The 16,119-nt window shown below is 39.3% G+C and overlaps 1 protein-coding gene across 4 annotated transcripts in view; it reads left to right on the forward strand.

Annotated features, from left to right (window-relative positions):
- LOC109927360 (matrin-3-like) overlaps positions 1-16,119 on the forward strand; it is a 52,953-nt gene that overhangs the window by 28,623 nt on the left and 8,211 nt on the right. For 3 of the 4 annotated variants that reach the window (XM_048603392.1, XM_048603390.1, XM_048603393.1), the window contains 7 exons: positions 282-425; positions 1,097-1,228; positions 3,268-3,320; positions 5,503-5,908; positions 7,824-7,871; positions 12,623-13,100; positions 15,652-15,773. In XM_048603392.1, the coding sequence (XP_048459349.1) occupies positions 282-425; positions 1,097-1,228; positions 3,268-3,320; positions 5,503-5,908; positions 7,824-7,871; positions 12,623-13,100; positions 15,652-15,773 (1,383 nt within the window). The remainder of the gene's footprint in view (positions 1-281; positions 426-1,096; positions 1,229-3,267; positions 3,321-5,502; positions 5,909-7,823; positions 7,872-12,622; positions 13,101-15,651; positions 15,774-16,119) is intronic. The other variant, XM_048603391.1, reaches the window with a different exon arrangement.

Below are 16,119 nucleotides of genomic sequence, written 5' to 3' on the forward strand. Positions count from 1 at the left end.
GGTACAAGCTTGACAAGCCAAATGGCTTACTTCTCCCACTTACAGTCTTCTGACCTGACCTATTGATTGCTTCAACTGAGAAATTCGGTCTATGTAATTAGAGTGCAAATGTTTGGCATTTGGGGATATCTTATGGTTAAGAACTTCCATAAAATATTTCTGAGGCACTGATAGTTTAGAGAGTACTTTGCATTACCTTAAAAGAAAAATTGAATTTTTTGAACTGAAAATTCATAAGTTAATTATAATGTGTTTGTAATGCATTTTTATTATCTCTTCAGAAGCAAAAGCAAGAAAGGAGTGGTGGCAGGGTGGCACTCCTCCAGAACCTCCCTCCTTCTGGTTACTCAGATGCTGATATTGTGAAAATTGGTACTAGCTTTGGGAAAGTGCTTAATTACATTGTGATGAGACTCCGGAATCAGGTACTGTCAAAGTATTTCTTTTTAAGGGAGATGGAGGGATCGATTATATATTGGGAATTTCTCAGAAGAAAAATTACTGTATCACTCATAACTTGACTGGAAGATTTAAGTGCATTGTGCATCATGGAAGAAAAAGCTAGCAATGAAGAAAATGCCACTGCGCCTATTGAACTCCTTCTGTTTGGAGTCCCGTCCTTTTGTCCAGATTTCTTTTAGGAGCCTTTAAGTTCTTTTGTTTTTTCACTTGTTTTGGCCCCCTGTGTACTCCTGGATTGATGTAGGTATAGTTTGGGAATTTAAGTTTAACTTTGCCATTACCTTTCCATATCTATAATAAACGGATGTATTTCCTGTATTAAGAAAAACCTTGACAAATTGTGAAGGGGATTATTTGTAAAGGGAACATTTAGATTATTAACTGAGTTTAGTTTCCCAGTGAAGACTGCTTTTGTAACCACTCCTCCTCAGGAGTTACCCAGTCTTGTACCAGTCATGAGATGGGTAGGAAAAATGTGGTGGAGAAGGTAATTCTTCACCTGGAAGGCTAAACATGGTGAGGGTGAGGCACTGTTTTCAAGAACGTCTTAGGTAGTCTATATGTTAAAGATATGACTGATTGTGGCCAGTCTTGTGTAGAATTTCTCCTGACATATCAATATTGTAATTGTCAGGCATTTCTGGAAATGGAGTCAAAGAAATGTATGGTAGACATGGTTAAACATTACAAGAAAACACCCTTAATATTTCATGGCCGAAAAGTAACTGTGGATGCATCTCAGAAATATAAGACACTTGTATTAAAGGTAAGTAATGTTTTGCTTAAATTGTCTTTGGTTAAATTATCTTTTGAGCAGTAATATTATTCGAGTAGTATCAAATGACTTTGTTAAAATGTTAAAGTAGTGAAACTGAAGTGATGGCCTTTTTTAACAAAGCAGCTATCTGTCTAGTATGGCCACTTCTGTAGCGCTGAATACATTTTAATATAATTCAGTGGTAGATCTCCATGAGCTCCACGTGGAATAGTGCAGAAGAAGTGTGAGTCATTCAACTGACTATACCTGGCCCAGCTCTTTGAAACACTTATTTAATTAGTCTGGCTCCCTGTCTCTTGCTCTGTAGCCCTCTTCTTTTTAGAAACATAAAGACAGCCCTTTGAGCCTATGATCATAGTTGATCATCCAACTTAGAACCCTGTTCCTGCTTTTGCCTCATACTTTTGGATCCTTTTAGCCTTAAGAACTATATATAACTCCTTGAAAACATTCAATGTTTTGGCCTCGACCACCTTGCAGTGAGAGAGAATTGCACAGGCTGGCGGAGAATTCCTTAGGCAAGTATGTATTCAGTTCCCTTTTAGTACTTACCACTTAATGAGCTCCCATCATTCTTTCAAATTATGAACTTGCTCCTTAAATGTCTTAATAATTGCCTTGTGGTTCTTTGGTCAATGATCTTTATTACTGATCCTGCTGTCAGTGCAAATTCTTTTTCTTATTTACTCTACCAAACCTACACAATTGAACAGGTCTACCACATCTCACCGTAACATGTTTCCACTTTAAAGCAGTGATTCTTAAAACCTTGGTCTGATCCAAAAAGCAAGTTGCTGTATGCAGTGTCAGGGTTGAAGCCATAGAACATAGAACATTACAGCGCAGTACAGGCCCTTCGGCCCTCGATGTTGCGCCGACCTGTGAAAGCAATCTGAAGCCCATCTAACCTAAACTATTCCATTATCATCCATGTGAGGGAATAGGCCAGAATTCAGGTGGCACCATGCAATAACCCAGTTTCTGAGTCATGGCATGAACTGTCACAAACACAAATAATAACTGTCGCTTTATCGGTAAGACTTCTGCTACCAATGCAACGTACACTTATGAGGTGGATTCTCAACACTTGTAGCTGAAGACAAAGTACTGGCTGAGCATGGAGTCTGACTTGAGACTGAAGCTGTCCATCTTGAAATAAGTCATCACCTTGTTAGAATTGCATCAAATGCATTTCTCCCATTAATTTTGATCACTGTTAGTGTAATGGCGAGTGAAAACACTGGGGTATGACCAGTTTAATTCTCAAACATTTTTGACAGTGGACCATGATATCAGAGGAAAAGATCCCACAGACCCCGCACTGATGTTATCCCACTCGCTTCTCAAAAATATTTGAGAGTTGCTGCTCGAAGGGAAATGAAAGAAGAAATTTAGTGTATTTGTGTTAATACTTCAATACAAAAAGCTTTGACAACCTGTCTGTTTTCAGTAGTATGCCAGTTACGTACTACCAAATAAGTGAAAATTTAAAAAATTACTTTCTCTAGAAATGTTGCCAGCTCAGCTTGTTAATTGGTCACTCTCAACCATTGTGTTAGAGGTCTTTAATTCTTTACTCTCAGCAGGAATTGTTCGGCAACTCTTCATTTTTAACTGTAAACGGGCTGAATCTTGAGCGTTGTAGTTAGTCAGTCAACATTGAGATAAAAGTCTGAGATTTCAAACTTGAACCTGTCCCAGGTGCAAACCGAGTGAGAGTTAACAGTTGTTTTTGAGTAAGATGATATATTGATCATTGTATGTTTGTTTATTATTTCACAAAGCCATGACTTCATTGAAATAAGTTAATTGAATTTTAGCTGTTTTACTGTATTTTCACTTGGCATGAAATGAAATACCTCCAACAGCTTTGTGTTTGACCTTTTGATCTTGGCTATTTGATATTGGGATATGTAGCTCTGATATTTAAGGAGTGTGGGTTCCATGTGAAGAACATAGTTGAACCTGAGCAATTTTATATGGCTGGCCAAAATTTGTAATGATTTGTATTTAATCTATTGTTTCAGAAACCAAGCATCAAGGTTCAAGAACTGTTGAAAGAACAGGATGAAGCAGACAGGTAATTGTTTTTATAGTTGCTTTCAGATCATACATCTAGGACTGCTTGTTTTCACTTATCTAACTTCATCTAGCTGCACCTTGCCTCAGTTCATCTAAAGTACTCATCCGTATCTTTAACATTTCGATTCAATTATTCCAAGCTCTGGGACTCAAATTCTCCCTTCCAAAAATTTGTGATCATCCAAAACACCAGCCATGCCCTATATTGCATCAAGTACCATTCACGCATCAGACTTGTTGGCCTATGTTGATTCCCGGTTAAGCAACACCTTGCTTTTTAAAGTCTGAAATAGAAGCAATCTATTGCAGAAGGTGGAAACAGAAACAAAAACTGAAAATACTGGAGAAACTCAGCAGGTCTGGCATCTGGTAATCACCCAGGTGAAGCAGTGATTTACTTCTACTACTTTAATCCAATTCACCATAAATGGCTCCTCTACATTGGCAAGACCCAATAAAGACTGCACCTCTGCTCTGTCTGCCTGAAAATGCCTAACCTTCCAATTGTCTGCCATATGTTGCTCTTATGCTCACATTTCTGTCTTAGGCCTGTTACATTGTTCAGTGAAGTCCAGCGTACACTGGTGGGATGCAATTTATTTTCTGCTTAGGCACTTGACAGCCTTCACGACTTAACGCTGAGTTCAACAACGTCTGACCATGAATTCTATCTTCCGTTTTTATTACCCCACTATGCCCCCATTGACTTGTTTGCATGGTTTGCACTCGGCAGATCTGACCTATTTTCTGCTGCTAAGACCCACCACTAATACTACTGTTCACATATATCTCTTCTTAACCACCATCCTTTTCCATGTGTACCATTTGCTGCTCCTCTCTATTTTTTTTCTAGACCATAAAACACACTTTTTCTACCCCTTTTCAGTTCCAAAGAAGAATCATATTGGGCACAAAATATTAAGTCTTTTTCTGTCTTCAGTGATGCTGACAGACCTACTGAGTTTCTCTAGCGCTTTCTCTTCTTGTTTTCAAATCTCTTCCCTACCTATAATACCCTGTGGCCAGACAATCTTCAGAGATCTGGACTTGTTTCGGCCTTGGGCACATTTCCAATTGTCAGCTTTTGACCAATGGTAGCTGTTGTCCAGGGCCCAAGCTCTGTATCTCCCTCTTTAAATCTTTATGCCTTACCTTCGTCCTTTTAAGAGCACCTGGAGAAAGAAAGATTCTAGCTGGCGTTTTAGCTTGTTTAATCTTTTGTGAGAACTGTGTTGATTTTAAATTTACAGTATCTACAGTACCGGTTTTGGATTGAGCATGATGTTCACCATCCTAGCTGTGCACAGTTCAAGCATGTTTTAATAAGTAGTTTTTAAATAAAATTGGCAAGTAAGATTCACCTGGGTTTTTAAGCTGTTGAAAATCAGTAAAAGTAATTTCTGACAGGCCTAAAATATTTATCCTTCATGTGAAAGGTCATGTGCTGTTCTAACAATTGATGTTTTACACCACATCCATTCATGACTTAGTTTAGTGTTAAAATGATTTTGACAATCTCAGGCCCCTGGAAATGGTATTTGTGATTTAGGCAAGAATTGTAGGCTGTCATTTCGCTTGCTTATTTGTGATTTCGTTGTTCAATTGTTATTTGAATGAACCTCCAAATTTGCCTTCAGTTTCCATTTGTAACTACCGGTACTGAAAATGGAAAACTTCTAACATTTAACTACAATTACGAAAATTTTGAATCAGGAAAACAAAGATACTTAAATAATTTGTGCGAACTGTCAGAACATCCTATTTCTGATGTAAGGATAGAATTGGATAGAAACAAAGAAACGCAAAATCGATCTTTAGAGTGCTCTTTTATAGCTGGTTGCAGATTTGGAATTGATATTCAAGATTCTATAGAAGTGAGGAGGAATGTTAAGAAAAAGTATGAGAGCTGGGTTGAACGTTGTGTTCCCAACTTTGACACACTTCAGTTGAGTTTTTTTCTATGAACTTTCACTTTGAATGTTGGACCAGATTTGGCTCCACAATTACCATGACTTCAGTAAAGTACTTAATTAGAATGAACAGCCAAGCCAATTCTGTCCTGCTCCAATATCGATGTATACATCATCAGTAGTGTCAGCTGCTAATTTTCATGTATTGACCGAACTAAATCTAATTTCATAGTATAAACTTGTTTTTATATTTTGTTTCTCTCTTCAAAGAAGACGGCAGCGTTCCCGGAGCCCTTCCTCTAAGAAGAAGTTACCTAGCAAATCAAAGAACCCTCCGAAATCTGATGGAGAAAAGGGAGAGCAAAGAACCTCTGAAAGTTCTCCTTCAAAAGAAGTTGGGAAGGAGAATTCCAAGGGAGAAAACAAACCAGAAATAAAATCCGAAGAGAAAGATGAAGTTTTAGAAGAAGCTGTCGCAGCTATTGAGAGTGAATCAGAGCTTATTGAAGAAGGTTTGGTTGAGGATCTGGGAAGTGGAGAGTCGGACAATGAAGAAGCTGACCAAGAGGATTTACTGAAGGAAACGGAGCAAGAAGTGGAAGGAGCAGACTCCATGCAACCAGATTCCAAAACGGAGAAGGAGACAAATGTACAAAACACAGCAGAAACAACTAAGGTGGTAAAAATGGTTTCTTGGTAGTACAAACTTAAACATTGTTAAAAAGAGACTTGGAGTTGAACTTTTCCATCTTGCCCTAGAGATTGAGATGCTGGAGCAGACTTTGGAAGGGAATACTAATTTATACTGCCTGAGAAGGAGGTGCTGATTGTTTAGACAGTAGGGGATGGCGTTGGATCTGTTAGCTGTTAATCTCAACTAGCTGTTCAACCTTAGACCAGGCAGGTAGACTCTGGTTGGCCAGGGCTTTGCAATGGGGTGTGCAGTCTTCATAGCCCTTTTTCAATAAAAAGGTGCAGTGTATATGGAAACATTCTTTTGCCTACATCGAACAGGATGCTTTGTGTGAAATGTGTTGCTTATGTAAATGAAATGCACTGCGAGTCCAACTGAAGGCCTTAAGATGGTTTGTAATGTAATTCTAAAAGTAGTTTAGATTGTTTAGTTGACCAGTAGCAGAATTACATCTAGTGTTGGACACGTTTGAGTTTTACAAACATGACTGCTTGGGTACAGTTGATATGCTCTCTGCAGACAGTCAGAGGTATGTTTTGTTTTTTATATGGTATACCAGTTGTTTAGTTATTTGACCTGCATAGCATACTGAAACTCACATCACGTTACTCATTCATGTAATTGACGGAACATCTATTTTGGCTTGAAATCAACATTCTATTATAGGAGAACACCACTAGTGTATTTACTAAAAGGTAGCAGCATGAGACCAGCTTTCCTGTTCAAATTTTTAGAAAGGTATTTTTTAAACGTTTTTGATACGTCCTAAGCTTGCAATAGGTACAAGTAGATAACCCACTGGCAGATTTGTTGACTAACGCATTGAGGAAAGGCACTGCTGCCTCACAGCACCATCGACCTGGGTTCAGTTCCACCCTGGGGTAGCTGTCTGTGTGGAGTTTGCACGTTCTCCCCGTCTCTCCATGGTTTTCCTCCCACAGTCCAAAGATGTTCAAATTAGGTGAATTGGCCATGCTAAATTGCCCATAGTGTTCAGGGATGTGTAGGTGAGGTGCATTAGCCATGGGAAATGTAGGGTTACAAGGATAAGTTTGGGTGGGATGCTCTTCAGAGGGTCGGTGTGGACTTATTGGGCCAAATGGCCTGTTTCCCCATTATGGATTCTGATTCTGTAGTTCTACTTGTTTGATTGCTCTGTCTCAATGATGGATTTGAGCACAGATAGAGTTTATTAAGTGTGTAAAGGGATTTAAGTATTGCAAACATACCATCTAAGTATTAGAAGTATGCAAGAGTTAGGACACTGCTGGTCATTCCGTCAAAGACATGGTTCTCCTGGTAACCAGTGAAGATTTCAGTAAGGATTGTGACTCGAGGTGATACCACGGCAATGCCATCTATTAGAGTATGAAGGATATTGTTAAAACCAAACAAAACTGCACAAGTTGCTAAGTTTAAATTCTATGAAAATAGCCTCAGACACTGGCACATCTAGATTACCATGATATAATGACTTAATGTAAATATGAATGACTTTCTTAAGATGTTGAACAAGCTAGCAGTACTGAAGGAGTGAAAGTGAAGGAGTGTTGCACATAGTATATGGAACATACACACAAGATCAGTTGCAGCAGCTTATTTACCATTTGGCCAATTTGTGTTTCACAGTGCCAGTTGTATACAAAACAGAGTGTAAAAGTGTAGTGATTTTGTGTTGTTCTCATTGCCTTATAAACTGGGTGTTCCCCTTCAAAGTTTTTTTTTGATTCTTACACCCCATTCCTGATGAATGTAAAACTAAAAGCTTTGACTTTGGTGTCTTTGTAGTTTCATGTGGTCAAAGCACAACTATATTTGATTCATTTTGATTGGCAAAAATCTGGTCTACAGCAATGTATAAGGATAATGTTTACTAAATTGAAACTTTTTTAAACAGGCACCAATTATTCGAAGGAGTAAAAGACACCAACAAGCAGCATCCCAGGTATGAACTTCACCTTAATAGCTGTTTATTTTAAGTTTTTTTTTCACACAAACTGATGGCTTTTAGCTACATAGTAGTAATATCTGACAATCCTTACCTTTTCCCCACAAAATATATTGCCCTGCCATTCAAAAGGACCAGAAGTCTAACTTTCATAATGGGCTCATATCGGAACCAAGTTTAGTATTTCTTGGCAAGAAAAGACATAAAAGGAAGTGTTTTCTTGCATTCCACTAACTGCGCCTTACAACCAATGAAAGTTGTCTTAGTAGCTTCCTGTAAATAACATCAAGGAATGCTTTGGTGTTGCACTGTCATGGTTTGTGGCATGTAGATGTGGATTCAAATTATTGACTTCTTGCAAATTAAGTGTTTCACACGTCATTTAATGGTAAAATTAACTTTTCATTGGGAAAATTGAGCCATCCAGTAAATGTTAACCGAAAAGTTGCAGTTTTAATGTGTAACCTGTAATTTAAATTTAAAAATATGTTGAGGGTAAAATGATCATTTTGCACAAGAAAGGGACTGAAGATAACTAGTTCTGTACAATGTTTAAAAGAACTTGATGGAACAGACTGCAAAACTACCTAAAGGCTAGCCTTCAAAATAAGAAGAATGCAACTTTGCCCTCAAGTCACCTGTTGGTCTGGTAAACCATTATATGCAGTTCTTCACAGGAAGATATGATGTGCAGCATTTGTGCCTTTTATTTCGCTGATGGTTAATATAAGCTTTTGTTACTTGCAGAGACTATTGGGGAAGCATGCATCTGCTACAGGGTACATTTGTGTAGCCTTATTTCATCAAGATGTGATAAAAGCACCAAAGTACTCCTTTTAAGAATTCACAGAAATGTCCAGCATTTAGCTGGGCACACTTGTCATTTGACAGTGCAAACCAATTGGAGTAGAATTGGGTTACAAGAAATTGCAGACGAGTTGTTGTTCATTGAGATCAATCGGTGAAAGGGTGTTCAAACCCTGCAAATATGGCTAAACCTGTGAGAAGGTTAAAAGTGCTGTTGCTTTGAAACAGCATGAAGTTGAAAGAGCAAGGGGAAAACTACTGGTGCAAGTCAAAAAGCAGGCATCATTAAGGAGTGAGAGATTCAACTGTTAATTTTTCAACCAATTTCAAGCACAGAGTGTGAATACTTGGAATAGTTCTACAAGAGGCATCCTTACTTTGACAAAACTCATTCCTAGGTCAACAGTGTTTCATATGAATTTGGCCGGAGGTGCATATTCAACTTATAGTGATCTTAGTATTAATGTCTGCGACACACCCTAGTATATTCCTGTTCAGGCTGAATGATAACCATCCATCACTAGTCCCTACTTTGTCTCGTAGTGAGTTTAGTGCGCATGCTGTCATTGTCAGTTTTAATCTCGTGTACATTTTTATATCCATTCATGGATGTGGTTGTCACAGGCTCGACCAACTAATGTCCATCTGTAATAGCCCTAGAGAAGATGATGCGAGTTGCCTGCATTAACACCTGCAGTTCTTGGGATATAGAGCATCTAGTTTACTCTGGAAAGGGCTTTCCAGGATTCTGACCCAGCGACATCGAAGCAATGGTTCAAAGTCAGGATGGTGTGGTTCTTGGAAGGGAGCTTGCAGGTGACAGTGTTCTCGTGCATTTGTTGCCCTGTCCTTCCAGATGGTAGAGGTTGCAGGTTCAAAGGAGCTTTGGTGAGTTACTCCAGTGCATTTTATACATGGTACACACTGCTGCTACTGCATTGGAAGGTAGTGAATGTTAAAGATGGTAGGTGAGTTCTAATCAAATGGGACTGTGTTGTCCTCGATGATATTGAGCATTTTCAGTGTCTTTGGAGCTGCATTTATCTAGGCAAGTGGAGAATGTTTGAACACACTCCTGATTTGTGCCTTGTAGATGGTGGACCGGCTTTGAGGAAACCAAGAGTCAGTTAGTTACTCGTTGCAGAATTTGTGACCTCTGACCTGTTCCTGTAGGCACAGTATTTGCATGGCTTTTCCACGTCATTTTCTGGTTAATGAAACTCCCAGGTTGTTAGCGAGGGTTCAGCAATTATAATACCATTGAATATCTAGGGTGATGTTGAAGATTTTGTTTTGTTGTTGGAGATGGCCATTGCCTGGGACTTGTGGGGTGCAAATGTTACTTTTCATTTATCAACTCAAACCTGGACATTATCCAGGTCTTCCTGCATTTGATCATGGCCTACTTCTGTATCTGAGGTGTTGCGAATGGTGCTGGACACTGTGCAGTTATCAGTGAATATCCTCACTTATAGGAAAGGTTGTTGATGGAGCAGCTGAAACTGATTGGGTGTAGGACACTACCCTGAGGAACCCATGCAGGGATGTCTTGGGGCTAAGCTGACTGACCTTCCAACAGCCACGATCATCTTTCTTTGTGTTAGGTACAACAAGTGGAGAATTTTGCGTCTGATTCCAATTGGTTCCAGTTTTGCTAGGGCTCCTTCATGCAATACTCAATCAAAAGCTGTATTGATATCAAGGCACTGTCATTTTAGCTCTGTAGTTCAGCTGCTTTGTCCATGTTTGGATCAAGGCTGTAACGAATGGCCATGATGGAGCCCAGACTGAGCAGCGGTGGAAAAATACATCTGGAGCAAGTAGATTGGCAAGGCCAAGGCTGAGTAGATGTTTCCCTGTAGTTGGTTCCCTTGCCGTGGACCTAGACTAGCTGTTTTGTCCTTTAGGACTTTATCACTTCAGTTAGTCTGATCGAGCTGTGCAGTGATTGAAATGGAAACCACAACCCCACCCAGAGTATATTCTGTTCTCTTGGCACCGCCACTACTTTTTGCATGTGGTGTTCAACATGAAGCAGTATTGATTAATCAGCCAAATTGTTGCAGAAAGTGACAATCAGCAAGAGGTTTCCTTGTCAGTGTTTTAGCTGATATGATCAGATTTCTTGGGGTCTGGAGTCAACGTTAAGGACTCCCTGGGAATTCCTTCTCAATTGTATGTCACTTTGGTGGGTCTGTCCTGCTGGTGGGACACAACATACTCAGGATGGCCTGTGCTCAAATCTGGGACATTGTCCATGAGGAATGATTCTGAAAGTATGAATATGTCAGGCTGCTGCTAGATCAGTCTGAGACAGCTCTCCCAATTTTGGCACGAGCCCCCAGACATTAGTCAGGAGGACTTTGTAAGGTCAACAGGGCTGTGTTTGCTGTTGTTGTTTCTGGAGCTTAGGTCAGTGTCAGGTGATCCATCTGGTATCATTCCTTTCTTTCAACTTTGTATCAGATTGATCCAGCTGAGTGGCTTGGTAGGCCATTTAAAAGGGTAGTCAAGAATTAATCACATTGTGATTGGCCTGGCATCACATGAAGGTAATGCCGATTTTGTTCCCTAAGGACTATGGTGAACCAGGATTTTTTCATATGACCATCAGTAGTTATTACGTGGTTATCATTAGGCTAATTTTTAATTACAGGTTTAATTGAATTTATATTTTACTGTCAGCCTTGGTGGTATTTGAATTCATGTCCTGTAGACCATTAGCCTGAGTTTCTGAATTACTATTGAGATTAGCAAAATTAGGGAAAGCAGTGGCTAATGAGTCTATTGCATAGTGTTGTCAGATGTGTTTTGAAGGTTTATAGACATATCATCTACCACATGACCCTCATTGACCCCTTCTGTTATTTTATTAAAGGATTCATTCAGATTAGTCAACTGTGACTTACTTTAACCCGTGCTGACTTTCTTTTATTGGTTTCTATTTTAAGTGTCAAATTATTATTGCCTAATGGTTGTCATTGAATGTTTCCCAGCCATTCACTACCATGCGTGTTGTTGCTGGTTTATCTCCTTTTTAATAGATATATAACATCTGCAATTCTTAAATGCTGTGGTACCAACCCCATATCCAAACAATATTGGAAGATGGTGGGCAGAGGCTCAGCAATTTACACCTATCCTTCCCTCAGGAATCTAATAGACATTCAATCTGATTTTGAGGATTGTGAACAATTTGAGCATTACTTTTCATCTCAATTCAATGTGATTATTTTTTTCTCTGTCCTTTTTTACACCTGTATTAGCATTATATCAGTCATTAATTTGATCCAAAACACTTAGTTAACAGCTCAGCCATGTCTGCTTTCTTTTTGAAAGTGTGCCTAATTTTTGGCCTCTTACTGGCATTGCACTTGGACAGAGTTCCTTGTATTCACTGCTCGTTGTGTAAATATGCTTCTTTTCGTTTTGTTCGCTTTTTTAAAATACTTTTTTCTATGCTTTTCTCAACTCAAATTGCTACCGGACTATGGAATTGTCATAGCCTTCCTTCTTCAGTTTTATTTTAACTGTATCTTAATCATCCAAGGAGCTCCAGCTTTAGATGCCCTCACTTTCCCCTCTGTACTGAACTAGCTCCTCCTTCAAAGCCTCCATTTGTTCAATTACTGTTGATTCCTGTCAACTTGTGCCAGATCCTTTTTCTTAACCTTGCTGATGTTAGGCCTGTTGAATTGTGTTTTTTATGCTTGATAACTAATTACATATTGAATAAGTAGAGGAAAGAAGATGTACAGTCAAATAGGTGAGACTTTTATGTTGAAGGAAAGAAGTCAAACAAAAGGCAACGACTAGATAAAATCTTGTGATCCCGATCTTGTGTGTTGGAAGAATTTTTAAAAATGTATTTATTTTTGCCCAATTTGATTCTGAAATAAGAGGTTCCAGTTTAAATTTGGAATGTGTTTGGATTCCTATAGGAGTTGAAAGAAGAGTGCTTTCCTGAAAACATTGATGAGTTTGTGACTGTTGATGAAGTTGGTGATGTAGAAGCTGGAAATCTGGATCTTGAAGATCTGATGTCTTGTGAAGACAACAGTAATAAATTGGAAACTGATGATGCTGATACAAGCATCCAAACAGAGAAATCAGAGGACACCGGTGAACAAAAAGATGAGGATGTGAACAAAGCTAAAAGAAAACGTGGTCGTAAGAGGGGAAAGAATGTTAAAACTAAAAAGGCAGAACAAGGTGACAAAAAAGATAGTGGTGAAGAAACAGAAGTGAAGCAAGTTGGAGATGAAACAACTGAAAATAAACTTGATGGTGATGAAAGGAATGACGTGCAGGAAGAGACAACGTCATCTTGTGTGGAGCCAGAAAGCAAGCGTGCTCGATCACGATCCCCTACTCCAGATGAGTACAGGCTTGGACCATATCAGCCCAACAATCCTGTAGGTAGGCAAAGATTAGTTGTGGTAATTTTTTTTACAGGATTTTTCATCTTGAGAAAACCTGGTTTTCAGCATGTAAATTTTCTTACGTACAATGTATTTTTGTATTCGTTGTTTTCTATAATGCATCTACTTGAATATTGTTGAGAAAAGACATTTTGTAAAAGCTTTTCATCAAGCAGTCGTCAGGATGTTTCGTAAGAGTGCCAATTCCAAAGGAATACCAACATTTACACCGCTATGAGGAGAATGCTGGTTGTTTGTACAGTGGGCACAGATTGGTTGAGGTATTGCTATGGAGAATGCACTGGTGCTTTATTTAAATTTTCACCAGGCGGGTTGACACTGATTAGTTAGGACATTGCACTGCGAAATGAATGAGTAAATGGCTGTTACCTATTTTGTTGAGTTGAGAAATGTGCAATGCATGTACATGTCCTTTCTGTCTGCAAAGGAATATGCTGTTGTATACAATATATCAGTCTTTGGAACATAACATACTGAGGTTGAGTTTCTGATTACCGTGGAAGGGCAAGTCTCAGATTTTCGAGCAACAGATGAAGTGAGGTGGTTTAGGCTATTAGTTTACAGTAATGTGTACATCAGGATGCTGTGGTCAAACCAAAGTCATTCTATCTATTGTACAAATGAGTAATGTGTACAAAATTTCAGTGCTGGTGTGATACCGGTATCTAGGCCTATTGTCCCAAACACTGGCAGGTCATATCCAACAGCATGTCCCCTTACATGTTTATACTGACTGTATTAATCTGCCTATGCCTGCAAAACTTTGAACAGAGAAACGATTCTACAGACAGACATTTGCTACATAATCCTGTATGTGAAGAATTACACTGACAACTAATTTAAGACATGCAGTGTGGTGCACTTGCATGTACTGGAAGCTACATATATTAATGTACAGGAGCCTGTGTTTGCAGACACTGCACTGGTTCCGACTCAACTGAATCAGTGGTACCCGTTAATTTGTTCACTTCTCAGGGCAATGTCCTAACTAATCCAAGTCAGCTTGTAATTGTCAATCACCATTCATGGGTGCATTCTCCATGGCAATGCCTGCATCAGTCCGAGTTCATTTGCCAACTTGGCACTCTCTTGTGCAGCATAAATATTACCTTTTCCCTTGAATTAGTATCCTTGTGAAATGAGTGCAGGAACGAAAATGTTTGACAAAATGTGGCTCTTCTTCACCTATACAGTACTCAAGTTCTGTACTACCAAATGATGGTGGTGTTAGGCATTAGTAATTGTTCTTTTGAAGTCTTAGACTGTATATGTTGTGTTGTAATGGTCTGAATGTAGTGTGTAAATAATGCTGCTGGGAAAGCTCTTGTTGTTTAGCTGTTACCAGAGCTTGTTTGGACCAGCCGCGTCAATATGGTTGCTGCTGAAGTGGGTCAGAGGCTGGGTATCTTGTAGTGAATGACTCATCTCCTGGCTCAATTGTTACTCTTGTGCGTCACTTAGAAGGCACGAGTCAATAACATAATGGAATACTCCCCGCTTGCTGGGTGTGTATGCAAATGTCAGGCATTAGTATTCGACTTTCAACACTCTGCGGGGAAGAGCAACTCATCCACCGCTGGTGGCTACATCTTCCCACCTGTACATAAAGGATGCACTTAAAAACACTTCATTTAGCAGCACCTTCCCAAACTGCAACCTTTACCAACACAAGAACACGAGTGTGTGCGTGGGAACACCATCACCAAGTTACAATCTAAGTCAAACACCCTTTGATTTGCGTATTTGTCACCATGCATTTACGGTCATAATCAAAATCCTAGAGCTCCCGATCTCTCAGATTTGAGAGAGGCTCTTGGCTCATGGATGACAGCAACTCAAATCACAACTTTGAAGATGACTAAGGAACTTGACTGGGAGGATGCTGAAAAGATGTTTGCCTTTTTGGGAGAGAATAGAACTAGGGGACAAGTTTTAAAACTAGGGTTCTAAAAATAAGGGGTCTTCCGTTTAGGATGGAGATGGGAGGAATTTCTTCTGATGTTTGAGTGTCTTTGCAGCAGTTCTTCTGAGAGTGATGGAGGCGTGTTCACTTAATGCTTTTGAGGTGGGTAGATAGTTTCCTGACTAACCAGAAGTTGCAAGTTACCATGGGCAGGAAGAAAAGTAGAGTTGACACCATAGTCAGATCAACCATGATCTTGCTAAATGGCAGAACAAACGCGAGCAGGATGAGCAATAGATGCTGCTTAAAGTGCTTTGTTAACAGTAAAAGGGATCAAAAAATGTCACAATTTAAATGAAGTCAATGCATTGTGCTGTCTTTGTGCCCCAGTGGGTCCTGGAATGGGTGTGGGAAATCAAGTGCTTTATTTGAAAAATACATAAAAAGACCATTTTTGAAATTTCAAAACTGGCTAAGATTTGTTTTGAAAAGAGTCCATTTTGAAATTAGGTATTAATTCAGAGCCTATATGCAGGTATGAAAGGCTTTTGTTTATTTATCACAAACGGTTGTTGCTGAAGTGGTAGTGACCTATTATTTTGATTATGTCTTCACTTTATTCAAGGGCTAGATTATGTGGTTCCGAAGACTGGCTATTACTGCACACTCTGCTGTCTGTTTTACACAAAGGAAGAAGTGGCAAAGAAAACACATTGCAGCAGCCTGCCTCATTATCAGAAACTAAAGGTAAAGTTGTGATGTTCTTTTGTCCTGAAATTTATATAGAGTACTAGTTTGTAAATTAAGAACATAAGAACTAGGAGCAGGAGTAGGCCATCTGGCCCTCCGAGCCTGCCCCGCCATTTAATAAGATCATGGCTGATCTTTTTGAGACTCAGCTCCACTTACCCGCCCACTCACCATAACCCTTAATTCCTTTACTGTTCAAAAATTTATCTAGCCTTGCCTTAAAAACATTCAGCGAGGTAGCTTCAACCGCTTCACTGGGCAGGGAATTCCACAGATTCACAACCCTTTGGATGAAGGAAGTTCCTCCTGACCTCAGTCCTACATCTGCTTCCCTTTATTTTGA

This window comes from Rhincodon typus, chromosome 12 (assembly GCF_021869965.1).
Source record: "Rhincodon typus isolate 14 chromosome 12, sRhiTyp1.1, whole genome shotgun sequence".
NCBI lineage: Eukaryota > Metazoa > Chordata > Chondrichthyes > Orectolobiformes > Rhincodontidae > Rhincodon > Rhincodon typus.